This window comes from Pteronotus mesoamericanus, unplaced genomic scaffold (assembly GCF_021234165.1).
Source record: "Pteronotus mesoamericanus isolate MK-2021 breed Mesoamerican mustached bat unplaced genomic scaffold, CSHL_Meso_final scaffold_705, whole genome shotgun sequence".
Taxonomy (NCBI): domain Eukaryota; kingdom Metazoa; phylum Chordata; class Mammalia; order Chiroptera; family Mormoopidae; genus Pteronotus; species Pteronotus mesoamericanus.
The window spans coordinates 13,747,467-13,772,921 of NW_026555326.1; the positions used below are offsets into that span (position 1 = coordinate 13,747,467).

Consider the following 25,455-nt stretch of genomic DNA (forward strand, 5'->3'; position numbering starts at 1 on the left):
GGAACGCGGGTGGCAGGGAGATGATTAGGTTTGCCAGGGCATGAGGGCCAGAGTTGGGGTCTGACGCCCCGTCCGCTCCCCTGGGAGCCCTGACTCCTCAGTCTAGATTTTCACTCCTCCCGTGTGGCCCCCGCGTTGGCCACCCAGCTTCTGAGTCCCACCTCCTCTATCCTGGTCCCTTGGGCCCCAGCCCACTTCCTCCCCCCACCCCATATTCATGCCACCTCAGTCTCCGGCGAGAGCCGCCAGCTGGCACTGACTGGCACTAAGCATGGAGAATCAGCCCAAGGATTGTAAGGGTCTGAGGCCTGGCCCCAGAGGGGGAGGGGAGGCCAGCACCTCAGAGTCACTCAAGGGTGTAGGAGCAAGAGGCACCTTCCCCTGCCAATGACCCCTCCAAGTCTTCTTTCCTCTGTTTCTCTGGGGGCTGAATTAGGGGCACTGAGGTGCTGGGGAGACTAAGAGACACAGGGTTCTGGCTTATCCCCTCCCTTGTCTACTTCCTGGTAGTTTGCCGGGGCGGTGACATGGCAAAGAAAAATGGCTTAGTTACTTCTGGCCATGGAAGGGCTGAGGACAGCTGAGAGAAATTCACAGATAAAGAGAAGGATGAAGAAATGGAAACTAAAAGACAGCAGACGGACAGACAGTGAATGAGCACAAAACTTCAGTTCTCATGTTACTCTTTGGCTCAAAATTCCCGTGGCTCCCCAGTGCCCATGGCATTAATTTCAAATTACTTGGCTGGTGTTCTTGCCCCTCTGCCTGCCTCTTCAGTGTGGAGGCCCTACCCCATCCACCTGGACCCCGCCTGTCCTTAAGTTTCAGTTTATACGTGTATTGCATCTTCTACGTGGAATGTAGCAATGTGGAAATACCTAGAATTTCTTCTCATTTTTACCTGATAGCACTCTTACTATTCTTCCATGCCCACCCTAAAAGTGCCCCTTCCTCCATAAAACCCTCCTGGATCTCCTTACAGTATTCTAAGTTGCCACAGTATTTCCTGGCAGTCTGGAGTCCTGGGCTCCACCACCAACAAGCTCTGTTTACTGGGTCTCAGTTGCCCCATTTGAAATGGGAACATTGCCCTGGCTGGTGTGGCTCAGGGGGTCGTGCATCAGCCCACGAATGGAAAGGTTGCCGGTTTGATTCCCGGTCAGGGCATATCCTGGATTGCAGACCAGGCCCCCAGCTGGAGGCTTGTGAGAGGCAACAAACTGCATGCCAATGTTTCTTTCCTTCTCTTTCTCCCTCCCTTCTTCTTCTCTCTCTAAAAATAAATAAATATTTTTTTTAAAAAAGCCAAACACCTTGTTATATTATGCTAATAGTCTGCCCACTAGTGGTGAAAGCAATTTGGCAACAGGTAGAAGTGCTCACACTGAGCTATTCCATGTCCGAGTCTATGCATTTACAATACTCATAAAGTTTTTACTATGTTGTTGGGTATTACACTAGGTCCTGGGGACTCAATGAATAAAACAGATAAAAATACCTGCCCTCATATGTATGAATTCTGGTATGCAAGGCAGAATAGGAACAAATACACACGTGAAATATGTCCAGCTCTGGCCAAGTAGCTCACTTGGTGAGAGCGTTGTCCTGATATGCGAAAGCTGTGAGTTCGATCCCTAGTCAGGACACATAGAAGAATCAACCAATGAATGAATAAATAAGTGGAACAACAAATTGATGTTTCTCTCCCCTCCACCCCACCAAGATCAACTTTTTTAAAAAAGAAAGAAAAAAAACTTTTTTTTTTTTAAAAAAAGAATATATTCAGTGGTGTGAAGTGCCCTGGAAAAAATAAAGCAGGGAGGGTGGCTTGAAAGTGATAGGGCTTAGGATGGGGAGCAGGACGCCGTCTCATAGCATTTGGTCGGAGAAGGCTTTGTTGAATGGTAGCATCTGAAGAGACACCAGAAGAAAGTGAGGGAACAAGCACGCAGATATCTGACAGGAAGAGTGGTCCAGGAAGAGGGAAACACTAGTGCAAATGTCCTGAGGCAGGCATGTGTTTCGTGTGTTCTGGGAACGCCTGAGGCGGTCGCTGGGGGCTGAGTGAGCACCAGTGCAAGCAGTGAGGGATGAGGAGAGCGTTCGTCATGCCTGACTATGCAGCATTGTAAGGACTTTGGCTTTTACACTGGGTGCTTTGGGAAGACTCTGGAGGGTTTTGAGCAGAGGAGTTACCAAACTGTTAGAGGATCACTGCCACTGTGTGGAGAATAAGTTGTACGGGTAAGAGCAAGAGACCACTGCAGAAACTAATGCCATAATGCAGACGAGATATGATGGCAGCAGTGGTGATGGTTATAAGAATGGACAAGATTCCAGATATATTTTATTTTTTTATATACATTTTTTTATTGTTCAAATACATTTGTCTCCATTTTCCCGCCACCACTTCCCCCTGCACCACCCACCCCCGCCTCCTGCCCTCAATCCTTCCCCACTTTGGCTTTGTCCATGGACCAGATTCCAGATATATTTTAAAGATGGAGCTGACAGGATTTGTTAATGGATTGACTATTGGGTGCGAGAGGACAAGGGGAGTTAACGATGAACTGCAGGTTTTTTGACCTGGACAACTGGAAAGAAGGCTACTCATCAGCTGAGATGGAGAGTATTACAGTCGGGCACGTTCAGGGGGTGGAGGTGTGAGGTGGGAGGTGGGTAGACCTCTGGACAGCAGTTTTGGACATGTGAACTTTGAGAGGCCATATTGAATGGGTACTCATGACTGGAGTGCAGGGCAAAGGGATGGGCTGAATTGTGAACTTGAGAGTCATCAGTGGGTGGACAAGGTTTAAAGCCACGAGGCTGGAGGGAGTATCTCAGGGCCTAGTGTGGACAGAGAAGAATTGAGCCCTGGGGCACGCCACCTGTCAGAGGCCAGGAAGAGGGGGAAGAACCAGCAGTGTAGTCTGAGAAGGACCATAGAGTAATCATCTGTGACAAACAAGGTCAGGAAAGATGAGTACTGAGAAGTCACCACTGGACAAGCAATGCGCAGGGCATGGGGGCCTGGACAAGAACAATCTTTTTGGAGTGAAGAAGGAAACAGGTCGGCAGCCGAGAGTGAGGAGGGGAAGTTTGAAGAGAGGGGATCTGGAGAAAAGGGACCCTGGGCTAGAGACAGGAGCAGGGAAGGCAGTAAGGGGAGGGGTGTGGTCATGAATTTAAAGGAAGAGCAGTCATCAGGGGACTCAGTAGGCTTGCACCCTAAGAAATGATCCGAAATATTTAAAGAAAAGGCATTCACCATAGCATTATTTACAATATAAAACTGAGAATTAATGAAATGTGCAGAGGGGACTGGTTAAATGAAGTGTTGTATAAACATTCAGCCATGAAAAAGTATGTTTATGTAATACATATCCTTTATAGAATATTTTCAAAACATATGATCTTAAGAACCAACATGAAAAAGATAATCTTGACAATAAAAAATGAGCAAAAGGGATAGAAACATGTTACACCAGAAGAAAATGCAAATAACCAATGCACATTAATTTAAAATCTTCCACTTCTCTTCAAAGAAATGTAATTTGAAACAATAATAAAAATTGTTTTCCTATCCAGTTGGCAACGATTAAAACGGACAAAACTTGTGGTATTGGGAGGAGTATGGGGGCAAGTGAGCTCTGGCGCAGGTGAGAATGGCAAGGGTCCAGAGAAAATTATCAATGGCCTTTATGATGGGTATGCCTGTGAGTCAGCCAGTCGCCTTTTTGGAATTTATTTCATGGAAATTCCCAGAGATACGTGCAAAGATGTACATTCCAGGAAGCATTATTTATAACAGCCAGCAAAAAATTATCAATGTTGCATACATTTCAAAACTGAAAAAAATAAAACGCTCAAAGTCCTCCCACCATAATGTTCATGATGGTTATCGCTGAGATAATTACTTTTTTTCTTGCTCCTTTTCTAGCCTCTCTGTAATGGCAAAGTATTACTTACACAAAACAGAAAAAAAAATCCATTATTTAAAAATAATGTTTACACCCTGGCTGGTGTGGCTCAGTGGACTGAGCGCTGGCCTGTGAAACGAGGGGTCGCTGGTTTGATTCCTTGAGCGGGGCACAGGCCTGGGTTGTGGGCCAGGTCCCCAGATGGGGGCCTGCGAGAAGCAGCTGATGGATGTTTCTCTCTCTCTCCTTCTCCCTCCCTTCCCCTCTCTCTAAAAATAAATAAAAGTGTTAAAAAATAAGTAAATACAAATAATGTTTTTTTAAGTAAAGATTTTATTTTTATTTTTAGAGAGAGAGGGGAAGGGAGGGAGAAAGAGAGGGAAGAGAAAAATCAATGTGTGGTTGCCTCGGGTGCGCCCCCACCGGGGACCTGGACCACAACCCAGGTGTGCCGACTGGGAACTGAACTGGTGACCATTTGCTTCGCAGTCTGGTGCTCAATCCACCGAGCCACACCAGCCAAGCTAAATACAAATAATGTGGATAAACTCTGAAATAACATGGGAAAGTGCTTACGCATGTTAACTGAGAAAAATCAGTCAAATTTTAAGCCACAGTGAGATCTTTATGTAAAGTATATGCTCAGGAAATAAATGTCTGGAAGGAAATCCATCAGTGGTTGCCTGTGGACAATAAAAAGGGGTGACTTTTTTTTCCCTACTTCTTTGTACATACCTGTATTTTCAGTTTTACTACAGAGTATATGTTATATTCTTATAACAACAAAATATGTTTAAATAACCACATGTGGCCTACTGAGGGTCAGTTGTGTCATCACCGGAGGTGACCAGCTCGTGGCAGTTATTGCAGGCTTGCCTCATCCCCACAGCCGTCCTCTAGAACAGGGACCGCACCTGCTAGTTCCGGTGTTCTCCAGCCCACAGTGGCCGTGGTGGCAGGGCCCCTGTAATTCAGAGTCGGATTCAGCCACCAGGCTCAACAGAGCCCAAGCTGAACGGGCCCTTTCTCATCCATGGGTGGGGCTCTGGCGCCCCCGAGTGCCCGGACCTGGAAGTGCATGTGGGCGTCCTCAGACATGGGACTGCTTCACTGGTGCCCAAGACCCAATGGGGGATGTGGGGCCTTTGCCCAGGGCTGGGAGAGGGGTTTCCTTCTTCTAAGCTGCCCACCTCAGGCAGGAACCCCACCCTCTCAGAATCCCTTTCCAAGCCCGTGGGGAATAAGGGGTTTCCAGCATGAACTGTTTGCTTTTCCCAATGTTTTCCCATAGTCCCAAGCACGCTTTTTCTCACTGACTTGAAAGCGCCTGAACTCCTCTGCCCCAGGGAATATAAACTTATATTTTATCATCACTATTCTCTGAGGGGGAGTATGGTGTCACAGGAGCAGGGGTCTGCAGCCAGAACCCTTGGGATTGCGGCCATCTACTAGCTGTGTGGTCTTGAGCAAATTAACTCTTGAGTTCCTGTTTCCAGGAAGAAAGACAACAATGACTACCTCTCAATGTAATAGTAGAGTCAAATGAAATAGTGCAGAGATGCTTTGGAATCTATAAAGGGCCACAGAAAGTTAGGCTACCATAGCCCTGGCTAGTGTGGCTCAGTGGATTGAGCCCCAGCCTGCAAACCAAAGGTCCTCTCCCTCTCTTTCTCCCTCCCTCCCCCTCTCTAAAAATAAATAATATCTTTAAGAAAAAACAACTGGTAATTAAAAAAAGTTCCGTTACCATAGCTCTTTTTCCTCTCTGGGGGCCCTTTCCCTCCGTCCCGGCTCCTCATTCCCCCAGATTATAGACCACCTCTCTCCTGAGACTCCTGCTCTGCCTGACACATCCCTTTTTCCACAGCAGTCTGTTTTCTGACTCCCACTGGAGTGTAAGTTCCCTGAGGACACTAAACATGTTTTTTGAATTGATTTTTTAGAGATAGAGGGAATGATTTTTTTAGAGGAAGGGAAAGAAACGTCAATCTGTTGTTTCACTTATTTATGCATTCATTACTTGATTCTTGCATATACCCTGACCGGGAATAAAACCTGCGACCTTGGTGTTTTGGGCCAATGCTCCAACCAGCGGACCCACCCAGCCAGGGCCGAACATGCTGTCTTTTTCATCCCTACCCACAAGCTGACATCGGGACATTATCTGCATGTTTACAGTCAATCCTCTTTTCCTGAGGCCCTCCCTAGAGATGTCACCATCTTCTGATTGGTGGGGGAGGTGTGTGTGTGTATATATATATGGTGCCCAGGATGTAAAAGGTGCTGGGAAATGCTGGTGGGATGAAGGGGAGAGCCCACTAGCCACCACTAATGTGCACCACCCAAATGTGCACCTGGGGTGCTCCAAGGGATGCCTCTTGCCCCTGCCTCCAAGGGCAAGGGTAAGGCTAGGCAGCAGTGAGCATGAGGATGCTAGTGACTCTATGACATTTGTGTGTCTGTCTGCCCTTCAGAACACATGGTGACGCCCACCAACAAAGACACCACAGCAGACAGGGATAGAAACAACTAGTGTATTGATTCAAGGAGGAGAGAAGGGGGGCAAATGGGAAATGGGGAGGCAAGGGGATCCTTAGTGTTTGCCAAAAACTACTGCCACATACTCTCCACCCCTTCTCACCTTCCTCCTCCGGGGTGGGGCTCCACAGGCTCTCACCCTTTCTAGTAAGCCTCCCTCGGCCCTCCACCTCTGCACCCACTTGACCTCGACTTCCAGTGACCGGGCAGACACCACCTGGATCGAACACTGGGTGGAAGCAGGCTCAAACTAACCTTTCTTCCCCCTTCTTTTACCTTCCACCTCATTCCCATCTCTTGTCTACATAAAATACAGAAAAAGCAAGCGCAGCTGGTACCTGGGAGAATCAAGTCACCCCGGGGCGGGGGCGGGGCGGGGGCGGGGGCGGGCAGGCAGAGGAGCCTCAGCTAGCTAGGTCCACTGGACCGGTGGGGGCCGGCCCGGGGGCTGGCTCGGCCCTCTTCCCTCGGAGCGTGGCAGAGAAGGCTCCACCCTGCCTCTCAGGCACCATGTTCGTGGGGTCCCGGGGTGGGGGCTGCAGCAGGGCAGAAAAGCAGAAACTCGGTTCTGAGAAAGCACCCCTACCCCTTGGCTCCTGGAGGAGCCTTCTTTGGTTTTAAAGCAGATACAGAGTTTCCTGGAAGCAGGGATAATGAAGGGCAAATTGAGATAGATGTCTCTTTTTTTTTTTTCTTGTGTTTTTCCTTCAGTATCAAAACACTGTAGAAAATAACTTCTCTTAGAAAAAAAAACAAAATATAGAAGAAAAAACCAAAGGGGTATTTTTCTTTGGCTTCAAGCCCCCTCCCATGAGGTGCAGGGAGGGGGTGGGCATGAGGTGAGGAGAAAGCAGGAGGCCTGCATCCCCACCTCTGCCTGGCAGGTCCCAGATTACATGATGCTGCAGTTCTGGGGGCTCTAAGAGAGAAGAAAGGAGAAAGGTGTGAGCGGCAGTGCCTGGCCTCGGTCCCTCCCCACCCCACCCCTCAGCCCTGCCCCCGCCCTCCAGTCTGGGGCTCAGACAGGAGGGGCAGGGCGCAGGAGTGGGCTATCTAGGATCTTGGGTGGCGGTGGGGAGGCTCCCACTCCCCCGGGCTGCGGAAGAGAGGGCTCTGCCCCTCACAGGGCCACCCTGTCCTAACCCTCAAGGACCAGGGTCCTCTGCCTGTGGGGTTTGGAAGGAAAGGGACAACTCACCTGGGTTCGGGGACTGGAGTTGCCCAGGAGGTAGGAGCGGGTGACCAGGCTGTCCCCGAAGCTGCCACCCCCACTGCCCCCCACACTGCGGTAGCTGCGAGTGACTGTGACACTGGAGGCAGAAGAGCCAGAGGAGATGGATCCGCCCACCTGGGCTCCTGAGCTGCTGGCAGATGCCTTATCGGCAGGCTGCCCACAAGTCCCGCACAGCACAGTGCGAGAGCGCAGGTTGTACTCAGCTGGGTCCCCCGAGCTGCTGCAGTGGGATCCCTGAGGAGGGAGACAAGGCTCAGGGGGGACGGCGAGTCTGGGACTGACTGCTTAGGACTAACACCGAGCTCCACATTCCTGCAGGCTCCCAGCCGCCAGGCAGGAAAGTGGGGTTCTGTCCTCAAAGGACCAGAGGGCAGGCAATAGGGGTTGGGAGGCTGGGCTGAGAGGAGGGGGAAGGAAGACAAGAAAAGGGAGAAGGGTCAGTCAGGGAGACCTGGGGACAAGGAACTGGAGTTGTGGCTTTGGCTCTGTCCTAGCTACTCTAAACTTAACAGGAAGAGAGCGAGCAAGCTTGTTAGGGCAGCTGGCATGCAAAATGTATTGGAGAAAGTGGGAATGAGAGAGAACATTCTTGCAGGAAAATGAGGAAGACAGTGCATGCATGCAACAGGAATGGGGCGGGACAAGAAAGGAAGTGCATGCAACAGAAACCGGGGGAGAGAGGCAGGGCTGGGTGCCCCACGTCTGTCCTCCCGTCCCCTCCCCAGGAGACAAACCCAGACCCTTGTCCACTACTCCCCTGGGAATACTCCGTGGCATCAGAGTTCCCACTCCCTTCCTTACCAGAGAAGGGCACCCAGACACCTGGGTTCCCCGTTCAAGGTATAGGGAGGAGAGAGAAGAAAAGCCAGGGCAGCAAGTAAAGTTCCAAAATATTCTTTAATGAAAAGATTTTTGGCATGGAAAGGCCAGGGAGAGGTTGCTCCCAGGCCTGGCTGGGTGCCCCAGTGTGGGCTCGGCCTCAGCGGCGGCTGCCACTCACGTGGTGGTGATGGATCAGGTCATCCCCATCCTCATCGTCGTCATCGTCAACCACAGTCACCGAGCGCACCAGCTTGCGCATGGCTACCTCCTATCAGGGACACGGGACCAAGTCCAAGCGTTGTTAGGGTCAGGGAAGGGCTGTGCGGTGTAGCCACCCACCGTGACCACCTAAAAACCTTTCCCGTGGTCTGCCCTTTGTCTGGCCTGCTGCTTACTTGTCCTCTGCGGGGCTGGAGCTAAGGAGCTGGTCTCTACCCTGGAGGACCACTGTCAAATTCTCTGGGTAGGAGTGTGGTTCTACCTTTAACAATCTTCACTGTCTAACTTCTACCACCCAGGCTGCGGGGGGGAGGCATCTTCTGGTTTGCCCTCTGGGTGGAGAGTTAACCACAGAGGAAAAAGAAAGGTGGCCTGGAATTGGTGTCTCCGGGTTGGGGGCAGCTGGCTCCTATGTGCCCCCAGGGGAGCCTTGCCCAGGAAGAGGCCAGCCTGCAGCATACTCACTTCCCCAGTGGAGTTGATGAGAGCCGTGCGCAGGCTATTTCCACAGCCCCAGGTGTTCTGCGCCTTCCATACCAAGTCAGTAGGGGGGCTATGGGTGGCCCCAGCGCCTGCAGCCCAGATCTGAAGAGGGAGGATTAGAAAAGGGCACTCACTCCAGCGCACCTGTCCTCAGGCCCACCAGCTCCACCCCAGAGTCCAAACACCCTGCCACTCACCGTCACCACCTGCCCAGCCTTTAGGGTGAACTTTGGTGGGAAGCGGTAGGTCAGCAAGGGATCATCTCCGTTCTGGCGCTTGATTTGCCAGTTGCCCATGGACTGGTCCTGCCAGGGAGGGGAGGGGATGGTGGGGGATGCTTGTCCAGGCTCCTGGATTTATCTCACTCAGGCAGGGACAATCAGAGGCCTCCCCCTCCCTCCCCCCATGCCGCCCTCCCCCTCAAGGGTAATAGTTGTGACCTGTGGGCACTTACACTATGCCACATGATACTTTCACTTTCTCCACAACTCAAAGAGTTAGGGACTACTGCTCATCCCCATTTTACAGAGGGAGAGACTGATGCTTTGAGAAGGTAAATAACTTGCCTAAGGCCTTATAGCCAACGATGAGTCCTGCAGCCAGGACCAGAACTAGAGTGTGGGGGAAGATACACACACTCACCAGGCCCGCCTCTCTCCAAACTTCATCCCTTCACCTTCCTGGTGTCTCTCTTACCCAGCTGTATTCCCTCACACTTGGCCTGGGCACCTACCTCATTGGACTTGTTGCGCAGCCGCACAAACTTGCCTTCCTCATCCACCTCTTCCACAGCCACGCGCCCGCTGGTGCGAGCATGCTGTGAGAAGCTGCTGCGGCTCTCCGCTGACTCCAGCTTGCGTTTCTTGGTGATGCTGCCCCCACCCTGCGTCTGGGATGAGTGGGAGGAGGCACGGCCACGGCTGCGCTGCGAGCTGGGGCTGGGGGACAGGCGTAGCCTGGAGAGGGAGAGAGACCAAGTTGGGGGCCTAGTCAAGGCCAGTCACAGGCCAAAGCGGCTGCGAGCACCTCCCCGAGTCCTCCCCAACCCACCTCTCCTCCTCGCCCTCCAGGAGCTTGCGATAGGCGTGGATCTCCATGTCCAGTGCCAGCTTGATGTCCAGCAGCTCCTGGTACTCATCCAGCTGCTGCTGCATTCTTGCTCGCATCTCTGCCATCTCCCGCTCCTTCTCAGCCAGCAGCCGCCGGCTGGTGTCCCTCTCACGGGCAAGTGAATCCTCTAGGTCCCGCAGCTTCGCTTCCTTGGCTGTCAGCTGGATGAGGGAGGCGGGGGGCTGGTGAACTCCCAAGGACCCCAAGTATGAAGAGGTAAGGGGTAGGGGACACCCAGCCGCACTCCCCAGGATCTCCAGGCTCCTATAAGAAACTATCTTGGGCTCTACCACCACCTGGACCAGCGACTCGGAAGCCCTCCCCACTATCTAACTGAAATCTCTCCTTCTGAGGCTAGAAGCTATTTCTTCCTGTCACAATGGCACAGCCAGCTAGAATAGTATTGATGCTTTTAACACATCACACTGAGTCTCCTGGCAGATCTTTGAGTTTGGGGAGATACAAATGATCTCCATTTTCAAATAGGAAACCAAGGCTCTAAGGAGTGAAGGTCATACAGGTGAGATAAGAGGTAGTCCTGGCACAGCAAACAGGTCTTGTAATCCAAATCCTAGGCCCTTGCTCAGTCTGTGGTTCACCCCCTCCCCTGCTCAGGAACCCCCCCCCCACCCCGGACGTCTACCCTACATCTTGCCCAGACTATTGGCTGACAGGGAAAGTGGGGAGAGGGCGAGGTGGGGCATCACCTGCTTCTGCAGCTGGCTGAGCTGGGCTGAGAGGCTGTCGATGCGAATTCGGGATTGCTGCAGCTCCTCATGGGCGGCCCCCACTAGGTTGCTGTTCCTCTCAGCTGATTGCCTGGCGTTATCCAGCTGAAAGGAAGGACACAGGGTGAGGGCTGCAGAGATGGGAGGGAGGCAGGGCCTGAGAAGGGCGCCACCGCTGCAGCCACAGGCCCTGGGCACCCTGAGCTCCCACCACCATCCATCTGATCCCCTGCGGAGCATCCCACAATGGGCCGGGTAGCGCTGCTGGGGCAGAGGCAGCACCTTAGCAGAGTAGGTCTTCTCCAGCTCCTTCTTGTACTGTTCCACCTGGTCCTCATGTTGGGCCCGCAGCTCCTGCAGGGCATCCGCCAGCCGGCTCTCAAACTCGCGCTGCTTCCCATTATCAATCTCCACCAGCCGGGTCTCATGGCGGCGTTTGGTCTCACGCAGCTCCTGGAAGGGTTGGACACAGAAACCAAAATCAGAACTAGGTCTTTAGAGGCTAAGGCCCAAGTGACCAAGCTCCCTGCCCGATCCTCGCCCCGTGAGCCACTGTCAGCCCCACTTTAACCCGGGAGCTAGATGCTGGCCCCCCCTCCACACTGCCATCCACTAGTACAAGGGAGCCAGGCAGGTGAGCTCTGCACGCAGCTGATCCTCCAGCCTCAACTCTGGTATCTGTCAGTATCTGCCCTGGTCCTCCAGCCTGCAGAGCGCAATGCCCACCTCACTGTAGATGTTCTTCTGGAAGTCCAACTCCTCCTTCAGGGTCTGCAGCCTGTTCTCAGCATCTACCCGCCGCAGCATCTCATCCTGAAGTTGCTTCTTGGCCTCACCTAGGGCAGCCTCAAGCTGAGAGGAAAGGGGCAGAGGTCAGGGAGGGGGGTCATGGAACATCAGAGCTGGAAGGAGGCTGAGAAGTGGGCTATTCCCAATGCATCCCTTTATAAGTGTGAAACAGGTCCAGGGGAGTGAGCACCTTGAAGGCTCGCAGAGGTAATGATATCTCCTTACTCAGAGTAACTGCTCTGGGTAGGTAGGTACTTGCTAGGAAATAAGAGATAGCAACTCCCCTCTCTGGTGTAACACAGCAGTTGCTGTAAAAGAAGTATGTCCAAAGTCTAGAGGGAGCATGAGAAAAGGAATCTGGGGTGGCAGACGAGGGTCTGGGAAGGGCTCCAAGAGTCTGAGACATGAAGGACAGGTTACTGGGACCTGAAGAGGGACACTGCTGTGACTAGAGGGCAGAGAAGAGCACGTGCAAAGGCACAGAGGTACGAAGGCCCACAGGTACTTCGGGGTCTTCAGGAGGGTCAGTACCGCCGACGCCTAAAGGATGGGGGTCGGGGTGGAATGAAGGGAGAGGTGGCTGGGCTGGAAGGCAGGGGCTGGATCATGAAGGGATGTGCCTTTACCTGCCACAGAAAGACCCTCTGAAGTTTAAGCAGGGAAGCACCATACTTAGATTTTCATCTTAGAAAGCACAGGCTGACCTGTACAGTTGGCAAGGGCTAAGGGAGCGGGTGGGGCTGGAGGCAGGAAGCCCGGGAGGAGAAGGGCTCAGGCTTGGTTTTGTAGTCGGCCTGTTAGTACGTCCCAGTCTCTCCGTGGTGTATTGTGCTGGCAGGCCCTGGGAGGGCAAAGAGTCCAGGACAGAATCTTGGCAACTAACTAGTCCTGGCTCTGCTCCGAACAGATGAGGCTATGAAAATGGGAATAGGCCAGCTTTTTAAATTCTCTTTCCTAGCTTGTGACATGAGAGATCAGAGGACAGAACAGGCAGCAAAGTGTTTTGAAAGAAAAGACCACCATAGATACAGGTCAATCATTAAGAACATGCGTCCCACATGTGATTAACGATCAGCTCCCGACTATGGGCTCTGTGAATGGTCTACACTGCTCTCCTGTCTCCCGGAGAGGTTGCAGCTTTCTCTAGGAGGGCCAAATGAGGAGGGAATCCAGGGCCAAGCAAAGTTCACTGAAACCTTAAATGGAAATGGCTTGTGGATTATTTTAAATTCACTGCGCCAGATGCCATGTGCAGCAAAGAATGAAATACTGCCTGGCGGGGTGAAATGATGCTGGGACAGGTGACGGCTCCGAGGCTGGCGGACAGGTTAAATCAGGCACCTCCTGAGAGCAACTGGGGTAGAAGAGTGAGTGTGCGTTTGTTTGAGGGGCAGGTGTCATGGGTAGGCCCCACCTTGGCCACTTGCCCCCGCAGGTCGTGCAGCTCGCCCTCCAGCGTGCGCTTCTCACTGAGGGCCGTGCTCAGTGCGGCCTCCTTGGAGTTGAGCAGAGCCTCCAGGTCCTTGAGGCGGGCCTGAGCAGCCATCAAGTCTCCCTCCTTCTTGGTATTGCTAAAGAAGCAAGGGAACAATGGGTTTCAGGGGAGGAGTCTGCATCCCTAGAGAGAGCCAGGTTCCCCAGGGAGAAAGAGAAGTCACTTCCCCAGAGGTCAGCTGCGGGGCTGTCCCTCCAATTGCCAGGAGAGGGCACCCTGGGCTTTGGTTTGCTGGCCTCTGCCAGCCTCTGGGGCTGGACTCCCACTTCCCCCAAAGTTCCCCAAACCCCTTTCCTGCTTCTCCACCCTTCCCATGACTCAGTGCTCAGGAACGTGCTTGGGGCCAAGGGCAAAGCTTGATCCCATGAGATGAATGCTTTTCCCTCTCTCCCCTCCTATTCCTTCCCAAAGAGACAGGGCCACCTTTGTCTCCCGCCCCTTCCCACGTGCTCCTTCCCACGCAGTGCCTTAAACTTCTCCTCCTTGACTCCACCCACCTTCCATTCAGCCAAGCCTCCCTGTTCTGGGACCCAGACAACCAGACTCCCAGCCCTGAAGTCTATGCATCCCTAATGCTTCTCAGTTTGAGTCTCCAAAGCTGTTGCTTACCTCCCCTAGTCCCTTTTACACTCTGGGGACTGTGGGGAGAAAAAGTCTGGTTAGAGCTCAGGGACACCAGGGATGAGGGTAACCAGGCATGGTATGAACCCTTCCCTTTCTCAGACCCAGTCTCGGTCCCGTGATCTGGGCAGAGCATGGGGGGTCCAGCCCCCCTCCCTCTGGGCCTTCTCAGAGACGGAGAGAATGTTGATCTCTACCCACCAACTACAAGCCTCAGCGTCTGGCTCCAGGTATGGCCTCCAGAGGCCCACCTGGGCTCCAGCCTTGAACCTCCTCACTCCTCAAACTGGGCAAAGCTTTAGCTAGAACCAAGCAAACAGAGGTTGCCTCCGCCATTCCCTCTTCTTTCTGGGGCCCTGATTACTTTTGCTAGATGGTGAAGTGGAGAAATAGAGGGGTCCTGTTTTCTTAAAAACTTCTGGAGAATCCAAGAAGGCTCCATATGTTATGATCCTTTCACCAGTGTCTGGTGAGAAAAAAGGATTAGACCCAGGGGCGTCGGGGAGAGCAAAGGGCCGGGTCCCAGCTGCCATCTGTAACACATCAGTCCTTCAGCACAAGCCCACCACAGCAGATGGAAAAAAGAAAACCAAACGCGGGCGGGGAAAAATATTCTATCCTGGAAAGGAAGAAAGTGGCCCTGCCAACATTTTTCTCCTGCCACAAAAGTGTTAAGCTCCCAGAGACCCAACAATTCACTGTGAAGCAGGAGAGAGAGGCCAAGACCAAGGCAGTGTTCTCCTGCCACCTTAGCCTATTTCAAATAGGAGCCGCCTCCCCTTCAACTGGGTTCCACTGGGAGGGGGACAGAGTGACGCTCAGACAGGCCCAGAAGGATGTGAGCACCTCCAGCCTGCATGCTTGCTCCTGTCTCGGTCTCTGGCTACACCTCAAAACAAACTATTTAATGCAACAGTGTCTGTCTCTTGTGAAAAGAGGTCCTTCCAGAACTAGAGGATGTCTCCCCTCCTCCGTCTCAGCCCAAAAAATCTAAAAATAAAGTCAAAACCCAGCTCAGGTTTTGGCTGCCATCCGGCCCTGCCCCTGGCTGGGAGCTCAGCCCCAACTTTCCATGACTTCAGAACTTTTCCGAAGCTGAGGCAGCTGTAGGGGGAGGAGGGAGAAAGAAGAAAAACCACTGGTAAAGTGAAGCAACGAGGCAGACATAGGTGCCGAGAGCCTTGAATGGACTCCAAGGCTTGCAAGGGCTTCCCAGAAGTGGCCTCTCTGCCCTGCAGACTCACAGCCACAGCTGCTGTACTGGGAGGCTCTCAGAATTTAGAGAACTAGAAGGAACTCAGAACAGGTTCAGCTCAACGCCCTCCTTTTACAGACAAGGAGACTGAGGCACAGAGGAAGATCAAGGGCCCAGTGTCAAGCACTGCAAGCAGCAGCAGGGACGGGGTCACCGGTCTCCTCCTCCACCTCACTGCTTTCTAAGCCATAGGTCCAGAGGGAGTGGAGAGCTGGCAGAATGGCCCAGCCAGCCTGGGCTGGGAGAAGCAGGAAAGAGCGATGCTTCCAGAAGACACAGCAAGGGCATCTCTTCCCTAGTCCTGCTCCCCGGCTGCCTCAGGCCCCAGGAGAGGAGCTCCAGGAATTCTCCTTGGAAATGATCTTTCCGTGGCAGACACTGACCTAGGAAAACAGAGGTTCATGGTCCCTGCCCTCTGGCAGCTTACAGGTGAACAACAATAGGAACTTTCCCTTCAGTCTAATCTCTTTACTTCCTACTGTTCCCAAAAGTGGGGCGGTAATAGTAACAATGATATAATAATGGCCAACACTTATACAGAGCTGATTATGTACCAGGTGCTACTCTAAATATTAAACTGTTCGCTCAATCTTCACAGCTTTCCTACAAGACAGATGCTGTTACTGTGAGACTGAAGAAACGGAGGCACAGGGAGCCGAGTGCAGGGCCCTGCCGCGAGTCTGTACCCGCCAGCAGCAGCGCTGCCGCAACGCCTGCCACACCGTCATGGCTCCGAAGAAATTCAGGGGGCTATTTTCCTTTCCTTCCTGGAGGCTTAGATTATCGCCTGAAAGAGATGCCATTAAAAGACTAAGACACACCCTGCAGATGAGGCAAACTGTGAGCAGAGAGAGAAGTGAGGAAGGGCCTTTGTGGTTTTCTCAACCAGGCTTGGGGAGCCCCCCCATCTGTGCGGAAGAAGCCACTATCACTCATGGCTCATGACTCAGACCTCGGGAGCTCTGCGGCCAGGGAGCCACACGCACTCCCCGAGAGGGATCTCCTGTGTCCCCAGGCTGGCCTGTTCACCAGCCCCCAAAGCCACTTCCTCGCTAGCTGGGGTCTTCAGACCTAGCCCAGACCCCAGCCATGGGCCAGGGGCTCGGCCCTAGAGCAGTGGCACTGCCTGCGCCCGAGCGCACTGCAGGCTGGCAGTGGGAGAACTGGGCACGTGCTGACCGCTGCCCCACACTGAGTCGGCAGCGGGCACAGGGTGGGGCAGGCAAGGGCTGCTGGGAAGGGTGGGAACCAGGGGCTCCACAGGTGACTCATCCCCAGGCAGACAATACCCGGGCAGGGGTCGGGAAATCCTCTAGTGCTCACAGGGGAGACCCTGGCTTTGCCTGCGTCCTGCCCCAGGCCCCATGCCATGCCAGGGGAGGGGTGGCTCTTTCCCTTGCGTCCCCCGGGTTCCTCGAGCACAGGAGTGGCTCCATCCCAGCAGCCGCAGGCGGCAAGAAGGGCCGGGCATCCTGTTGCTAACTCTTCCCACAGCTGGTAAATCTGATTTCTGAGGGAGGGAAGAGAGTGGGGTATAGAGGGGGACAGGATAGCAGTGAAGAAAAGAATAAGGTAAAAAGGATGGCAGGAGGCTGGCTGGCCTGGCCCAGGGCTGGGGACCTGCTCGGCTGAGGCTGGCTGGAGGGGGAGGCCCAGCTCCAGGCCCCTCTGCAGATCAGGACTCCGGGACCGCTTCTGGGAAAGAAAGGCTCCCAGCACAGCAAAGGGGCTGCATGGGCACAGGGCCCAGTCACCCGCTGAGTCACCCTCCTCAGCCCAGCTTGGCTGCCAGATATGGAAGCCAGGGCCTGCCGCAGGCCTGTTTGGGCCTGGCTGCTGGGAGCAACTTGCTGGGCCCTGAGGGAGGGCCCCCATTTCCTCCCCTGGGCTGAGGAAGAGACAAGGGGAGCAAAGACAAGGACTGGGGCTAAAATAAGAAGCGGGAGGGGAGGATGGTCCAGACGGCTCCCTCAGACCAATCCCAGGCCTCTTGAAGGCCACACGTCAGCCCCTCAGCCTCACCAGCCAGTGGAGTTCCCCATGGTCCAACGGAGACCCTGGAGGAGTGGGGAGGGGAGGGGATGTGTGGGAGAGTGAAGGTCCCCTGGGCATTTCCTGCCTCACAGGAAAGGGCGCCCCCTGTGGCTGGGCAGAGCTGCTGGGCAGGGAGACCTGGCTTAGGAACAGCTCTCTCCTGTCCTCCCAGGTGTCTAGACCTGTGGCCAGGCTAACTTCCTGCCTGGTGATGGGGCAGTTCCTAGGGCCACCCCAAACCCGCCTGCACATTCCTACCACCCCTCCCTTTGTTCCAGCAACTCCTCCCACGGCAAGACATCCCTCTTCCCTTCTTCCCTCCATCTGTCCAAATCCACCCCCAGCCTAGAGCACCGCCTTAGCCCTGCCCTTGTGGCTGAGGCCCCAGCCCCACTCCCACCCTTTTCCCAAATGTGTTCAGTTGTTGTTTTACCTGCTGGTTTATTCTCTTTCCACCTACGCTGCATCTCTGGGGCTTTTTCTGTATGTCCCCTGACGCTAGGAGGTTCATATGCTGAAGGCTCCTAGAGGGTCCTCCTCCTGGACCAACTCCTGCACTTTTACAGGTCGGGAAACCAAGGTCTGGAGAAGGGCAGTCTCAGAGACACAAAACAACCTGCCCACAGGTCACCTAAGGACACTAACAGCAGATAGGACAGAACACAGACATGGTATGATGCATGCAGGCGACACAGAGCAGGGTACAGAGGCACCCAGGAAGGGAGCCTGGGAGACGCTCCAGTCAGAGAGGGATACAGAGGCCTAGTAAAACAGCCATCAGGTGTCACACGCTTCTACAACTGTGTGCAAAGCCACAAGGTTTAACATCCTCTGCCTTCATAAGGAACGACTGCTCGGTTTCTTGGCTGGCCTGTGGGTCTGGCCTCACTTTCAGGTAATAGCACAGTGTGGGCAGACATTTGGCTTCCCCACTCTAGCATTCAAGGCACGATTCCTCTCAGAGAGGAGACCGTCAGGACAGGAATGCGGGGGGAGGGGGGGGATGTGCTCCAGGGATGTAGAAGTCCCTTGAGGCTTCCTCAAACTCCACCCTATGAGTCCCAAATGTCTTACACCCAGAGGGCATATGGTAGGCCCTCGCAGATGGACCTGCCGCTCCTGACCTCCCCACACAAGCACATGCACCCTCAGCAGGCGGAGCTCTGCTTCCACGTGCGTCTCTCTTGGGTGTGACACCACTACACATGCTCAGTGTCTGAGGCCCCTCAGGTCTCCTTCCAGAGCTGCCAGGCTCTCAGCTGTCCTCCCGCCAAACAAAGCTGGGTCTTAATTTCAGAGGGAAGGCTGGGATGGGAGAACTTGTGCTGAGAAGGGGGATAGGAGACCTGTTGACATGTTCAGACACTGGGCCTGGCAGGGGGCCCAGCCTGAGTCACAGCTGCTGAGTATATCAACGTGGCATTGTACAGAGGCAAGGGAAGCTTGCAGCCACAAGCCAGGGTACTGGTGTCCTGGACAGCAGGAGGCTGGCTTCCTGACCAACTGCTCCCTAAGGTCCCCTGCCAAACTTCACTTTCCTTCTTCCTGGCCTTTCTCTACAGAAATCACTCCTCTGTTGCCACAAAAATGCAGGGGTGGGGGCTGGAAACAGACCAGAAGTGGGGGCATGGAGGCAGGAGGGATGGCCTAGGGAGAGAGAGAACATCTTGGGCTGTGGGGCGGGGGTGGGGCAGTCACTGGCGAAAGGAAGGCACAGTTAGGAGATCCCCACAAGACGGTGATTCAGCAGTCCCTTCTTCGAACATAATAACCTTCCATCTGGTAGCTCCTGGTTATTAACCCTGACAACAGCGGGAAGGAGCAGGAGCCGCACCCCAAGATCAAGAAAGGAGGCTGGGAGGCGGTGGCTAGGAGTTCTGGTCACACTGCATTCCAGCTCCAGCCTGGGCAGATGCAGCTCTCTCCGCCAGCCAGCAGGAGGTGGCAGTGTTAATGCTGGGGAGGAAGGGGGCACTTGACTATCACAAGCTGTGTCCTCTCAGCTCCTCAGACCTGGACTCCTCAAAGGGAGGAGCCTCTGGCTCCCCTGAACCAGCCTGAGAAGAACTCACAGGTCCTGCCCACCTCCATGTGTCTCCCATCTGACTCAGGCTCATCCTCTTGCCACCACTCAGCAAGAACATCCGCGGCAGTTCTCAAAAAAGGTATCCCTCAGCCTTTTCTTTGGCTGGGAAAGCTCAGGGTCTCCTGTCCACTCTCCACTCTGCCCTCTACTGTGACTCAGCTCCTCCACTGGTCCTGGGATCCCAGCCAGACTTATTCCCAGCTTCCACAGGCAGGATTCAGGCTTCCTCTCCCACAAAGGGATGGGGGGCACCCCCCAGCCCCGCCTCCTTCCCAAACTGTCCCCTCCTTTGAAGGATTGGTTAGGGCCAAGGCCTCCTCATAGCCTCAGTTTGGGGGAGGCAAAACGGGGGCAGGGAGGGTAGTTGGTGGGCATCTCAAGGTCACAATGCGCCTCCACCTGGCTCTGGGCACCGGCTGTCTAACGCTGGCCAGCTCTGCAGTAACAGTCCCGTACTTCCCCCGGCCTCCCGCCCACCCCCAGCACAGCTCCATCGGACTCTCCCTCTCCCTCACACGGTGCAGCCTTTCTACAGCCCTGAAGGGAGAGACATTGAAAATGAAGCGTCCTTTCCTACTAGCAATAAAAACAAAGCCTAAGCCAAGAGTAATGTCACAATTAATCATTCCTAACAAACTTTCTTTGAGAGAGAAAGAAGGTGTTAGTACTTTTACTTTCATAGCTTGTGGGAAATATTTCTATTGAGAATAGCACTGGCTATTAATCATATTCACATTAATGATATTTGATTTTAATATTTATGTGTATTAACTATAATTGATTTTAATATTTATAGCTTGGTATTTAGAAGGCTGTTTTCTCACCTGTGGGTCACTGCACTATTACTTTGGGACATCTGAAGACCTACTCTGACCCCTTTCTTTTATAGCTAAGGAAATCCAGAGAGGGGAGGTGATCTGCTCAAGGTCACACAGCAGTTCAGTGGCAGGGCTAAGCCTAGAACTAAGGACACCACAGGCCAGGGCTGTTTCAACTCCCTCACACAATTTGTCACTTTGCTGGTGGCCCACCATGCCTCTTGCTGAGGGATGAGGGATGAGGCTCTGCAACCTCCCTAAAGACGGCTCCAGGAATATTCGAGCTCAGCCTGTGTCACCTTCAGTACGCTGGGGGTCCGAGGAGGCAGGAAATGGATGAACTGCCCTGGTGCCTGGGCCTCTGAGCCAAACCTGGTCTTGGCTGCTACAGCTGCTAGCGATGGTAAGGGGCTGAGGAGGGCGGGGGGAGGGGTTGGCGAGAGGCAGGAGAGCAGAGGGTGCAGTTGGTAGATGAAGGTGTCTCTCACCAGTTGTCTTCCCAGCTGTCCGTGGCTTCAGCCCTGACACTAAGCTACTGAAACACTACAATGGGACTGGGAGTGGGGACCGTGGGCACAGCCCAAACAAAAGTCTCAGACCCTTGAAGGCCAGGGGAACTGCCAACCAGAGGCATTGATTGTGGGAAGGTAATCGGGGGTCCCTAGCAGGAATTACTGTTTCTTGTTTCTCTTAGGCTCCTTAAGCCCTGCTCAGCCCCAGGGTTTAGCTGCACTTTCTTCTTTCCCTTTGAATCAGAATGTGGACTTGCCCAGGCTGGGTAGCTCAGTTGGTTAACGCATCATCCAGATGTACCAAGGTTTGTGGGTTTGATCCCAGTCTGGACATATACAAGAATCAACCAATGAATGCATAAATAAGTAAAACAACAAACGTTTCTCTCTCTAAATAAATAAATAAATTTAAAAAAATGTGGACTTTGCGGGGGCAAGTAGGGCAGAGATAACGTCATTAGGCTTCCTCAAGTAAGGACTGGGGGTCCGGTACCCTCAAAGGCCTCCATGCAGAGGGCACAGCTTCCTTCGGATCCAGGTGGACAGTTCCCATGACAAGCCCCAAGACAGGAATCACCAGCCTCCTGATCCATAGCCTGGCACGGTCCTGGATCTTTCGGGCTGGGGCAAGGCTATTATTTAGTGTTAACAGGCCCTGGCGGAATAGCAGAGCTTTGAGGTGTCACTGGTCGCAAAGCAGAATCTCCAGACTGCAGGAGTGAGCCTTGATCACCCCTTCCCAACCTCCTGACCCTCCAACCTGTTCCCTAAGCCAGAGGAGTAAAGTTTAATGGTATGATCACTCAACTGGAAGTCAGAACTGGACCTGTGCTCAAGCCCCGACTTGTCACTGCCTTGCTGTGTGACATGGAACATCTCTGACCTTTGCTGTTCTTATCCTGATGAGAGTTTGGATGAACCTGGGCCTGCACCTCCCTGCCTGTCCCCGCTGAGATTGCATAAGGCAGGCAATCCAGGAAGTTGTCGAGTACACAGGCCTCGTCCGGCGGGAAGAGGTGCTTCTGCTTTGTGGGTCCGGGATCTCCCCACTTCTGACTCACCCTTCCTCCACCAGTTCCCCATGGGAAGGCACAGGCCCTGGCACTGTCCTGCAGGCCGAGCCCCTAACTCTGGCCTCAAATCCAGAACTACTTGTGAACACTGCCTATCCCGAGCCCTTCTTCCAGACCACTACCAGAGGTCCTAAGGAAGGAGGCAGGAAAGAACCCCGGGACGTTGTGGTGAGTGGGGAGCAGGAGTTTGGGGGGCAGATGCAGACAGTCAGGCCCTCATCCCTTCCTTAAGACACCTGCTGTCTCCACCCGGTCTCCCACCGTCTCTTGTAAAACTAGAGTGGGAGGGAGGGGGACAGCATCTGAGTCAATTACTCAACTGTCCTGCCTGGGGTGTGGCCCAGCTCCAAACCTGGACCCCAGGCAGGCCTTCCCTGGTGCTTTCAATCTCATTCTCCCTGCACTGAGGCTCCTGAATAGAAAGAATGTGTGTATTGTGTTGGGGGTACGGGGAGTGTTTCTGCTTTGAGCCCATATCCCAGTTCAACAAGAGGGTGCCCAAAACCCTTGGGTGTGGTCAAGGTACCCAGGCTGGGCCACAGGATCTCATAGATGGCTCTGCATCCCAACCCAAAGCCTGGCCCTGAACTCTGAGCTCTAATTAAATATTAAACCAGACAACACCTTACTTAGGCTTTAGTGGGAGGACTTAGGACAATGCCTTTCCTCCTCTCCCAAATCCTTCATTCTACTCTTCTCCACCTCACCCTGAACACGGCAGACAAAAAAGGGAGCAACAAATCCTAGCTCCTCCCACTAGGGACAGAGAGGAGGACTGTCACCCCAGTCTGAGCCCTCCTTTGTCTCCACCCTGCCGTCCATCAGCCTAGGACCCAGATGTGCAAACCAGCCCCCCTTTTCCGGAAGCCCAGCCTCCCCAGCCAGGATCAGCGGAGGAGAGTCAGGTGGCTAAATATAACAAGTACATACACCACCCCCGCCCCTGCCCCACGTGTGCACACCCCTCTCTGGTGTTCCCGGCCTGGACAGCTGCACCAGGAGACAGAGGAGACAGACTGGTGTGGCTGGGTTAGCATGAGACCATAGACTCCACTTGTCCTGTTTCCTGATCAGTGTCTACCCACAGAAAGAGCTGCCGAGAATGCCCTTCGCGGGGGTCTGCCGCGGGGGGCCACAGGGGTCGAGTGGACCAGTTTAGAACACTATCATTCTTGAGGATTCTCCCAGCCTGCCTCCTGTCTGTCCTACTAACTAAATTTTTCAATCTCTAGTGAAAAAGACAGGAACGCTCCCTTTCAACAGGCATAAAGTCAGCCTATCTGCCCACACAACTTCCACCTACTCTTTACAAGGGAATGGATCTGCCATACCCACCATGCCTGGGGCTGGAACTAGTGAAGGGGTGGAAAGAATGCAGAATGTGTGCAGATTCTTAAGAGCAAGAGTCTGGAAATGATACAGAGAAAGAAGCCCTGGCCCAGTAGCTCAGCTGGTTAGAACAGTGCCCTGATAAGCCAAGGTTTGATCCTGGGCAGGGCACAAACAACAATCAACCAATGAATACATGGCTAAGTGGAACAACAAATCAATGTTTCTCACTCTCTCAAATCAATCTTTAAAACAAAAAAAAAAAAAAGAAATAAGGAGAAAGGGGAATTCACAGCCCACACTCCCCACCCCCTCCTATGCCCAGGGATCTTCAAGCACCTTTAGAGCTCTTTGGCTTGGGCCTTCACAGAGGAAAGGGCAAGAGAGAAAAGGAAACCAAATTCTTGGGGGACTGAAAGAGGGCCTAAACTTCCAGGCTCCAAAGGCCTTTTTTAAAAAGAGGGTGGAGTCAAGTAGGGTGGGGTAGGGTGGGGCCGGGATGGGTGAGGTAAGAGAGGCTTGAAGATTCCAACGTCCAGATTTCAAAAATGTCACTGTATTCCAGCAATTTATTGGGGCCTGGGCAGGGGGGCGGGGGGGCGGTGCGGAGAGCAAAAGCTGAGAGGATTGGCCAGAGCAAAGACAGCTAGGCTCGGCTGGGAAAACGAAAGTGGCTCACCCCAAGAAGGGTGGAGAGAGGGACACAGCCCTAAACCTCCAAGGCACCAGGCAGAAGAGCCCCTAGGAGGTTGGGGGAGTCACCAGACCTGGGTATAACACAACTTCCTGAGGTGGAGCCTCTGCCCTGTTTCCCTCCCTCCCTTGCATTCCTGGGCCAAGCAGGCCAAGGGCTGTGGAAGCTGCGGGGGAAGAGGAGCCGATTCCCTGGAGCTGTTCAGTGGGCCTGTCATGACCCAGCGAGGGCCCCAGAGAAGCAGGGAGAGAAGGATAGCTTCCTGGTTCTTAGAACCCCAGAAAGGGTTGTGCTAAGAGGGCCACCTACATGCCCCCACAGGGGAAGAGGGTCACCCTGCCTTGTGACCTCTCTCCAACACCATTGGACATCTGCCAGCTTGGAAGCTCTGTTTTAATGAACATCATGTGTTCAGAGCCAGGCTGGGCAAACTTGGCCCTGGGCCAAGCCTGCCAGGAAAAGTTCGAACAGGACCCTTTCACCCACTCCAACGTGCGGTGGGGTATCCAGATTTCTTAGACCAGGCAGGGTTAGTTCAGTTCCTCCCACAGGTTCCAAATGGCTGGCAAACCTTACCCTGACTGAATGTGGGCCTGCCTCCACCCCCTACTTGGCCCTGGTCCCCCCACCATCCTTTATATACCCCACCCTCTCCCAGAGACCCCTCCCTTATCTGTCCTGTCCAGATGACTTCCCTTGGCACTGCCAGTCACCCGCTGGGGGCAGTTCCGGGGAGGGAGGAGACTATATGGCAAAGTTACCGGACGCCGGGAACCGGGCAGGTGTGACCAGTCCTCCCGCACGCCGCCACCTGGCCGCACTCACCGCGCTTTAAGCTCCTTAAACTCCTCGCGCACTTTGCTCAGCTCCAGCTGCAGGCGAGCGCGCTCCTTGGCCACCGAGTCAAGGGTTTTACGGGCATCCCCGAGCTCGGCCTCATAGGCGGCCTTGATGCCGGACACCTCGCGACTGATCACCTCCTCAGACTCGGTGATGCGAAGGCGCAGACCTGCGTTCTCCGTCTCCAGCGAGCGCACACGGTCGATGTATACCGCCAAGCGGTCGTTGAGCTCCTGCAGGTCCTCCTTCTCCTGCAGCCGGGTGATTCGGGTGGGCGACAGCGGAGTGGAGCTGGCCTGCGCCCCGCTGCGGGTGGCGCGCCGCTGGGACGGGGTCTCCATGGCCGGCAGGGTGGCAGCGCTGCCCGCAGGGCAGGGGTCCCGGGAAGGGCGCGGGGCTCGGGTCGAAGGACACGGATGGCTCGGAGGTGGAGCGCGCCGGCCGGCTGGCTGTCGGCTTGCTCCTGGCAGACGTGGAGATCTGGGCTGGGCGCTGTCGGACCTGGGATCAGGGTTGGCTGGTGTGGCTGCGGCACTCCCGCGAACACTGAGTCACCGGAGTCCGGGCAAAGGCTCTAATAGGTCCTGGGAATGGAAGGAGGGGCCACTGCTCTTAAAGGGGCCGTCGCATACCCACTGGGGTGGGGGCGGGATTGGCGAGCAGGGGAAGAGGACCTCCCAGTCTTGGCGGAGTCGGGCCCCACCCTCTCCCGCGCACCCACACTGCCTGGAGCTTCGCTGAAGCTCCCGATGTGGTTCCTGGCTGCTCAGCCCTCCTACTGTCTCAGGCCTTGAGGGTAGAGGGCAGAGCCAAGGGGCGACAGTGGGTGGGTGAAGGGCAGTGGGGAGAGGGAAA

At 54.2% G+C, this 25,455-nt stretch overlaps 1 protein-coding gene across 2 annotated transcripts; it reads right to left on the bottom strand.

The window, feature by feature from the left end:
* Positions 1–6,457: 6,457 nt before the first annotated feature.
* On the bottom strand, positions 6,458–25,143 carry LMNA (lamin A/C). Of its 2 annotated transcripts, XM_054563378.1 has the most exons (13): positions 24,586–25,143; positions 13,258–13,414; positions 11,781–11,906; positions 11,337–11,507; positions 11,034–11,159; positions 10,267–10,487; positions 9,950–10,172; positions 9,414–9,521; positions 9,199–9,318; positions 8,693–8,782; positions 7,657–7,926; positions 7,355–7,377; positions 6,458–6,759 (listed from the first exon to the last, which is right to left on the bottom strand). In XM_054563378.1, exons 1-13 carry the CDS (start codon positions 24,939–24,941, stop codon positions 6,603–6,605), a joined length of 2,148 nt encoding a protein of 715 aa, XP_054419353.1. In that variant the 5' UTR covers positions 24,942–25,143; the 3' UTR covers positions 6,458–6,602. The 2 variants fall into 2 exon arrangements, with proteins under 2 accessions (XP_054419353.1, XP_054419352.1); XM_054563377.1 differs by lacking the exon at positions 6,458–6,759 and having other exon boundaries at positions 6,829–7,377.
* Positions 25,144–25,455: the final 312 nt, after the last annotated feature.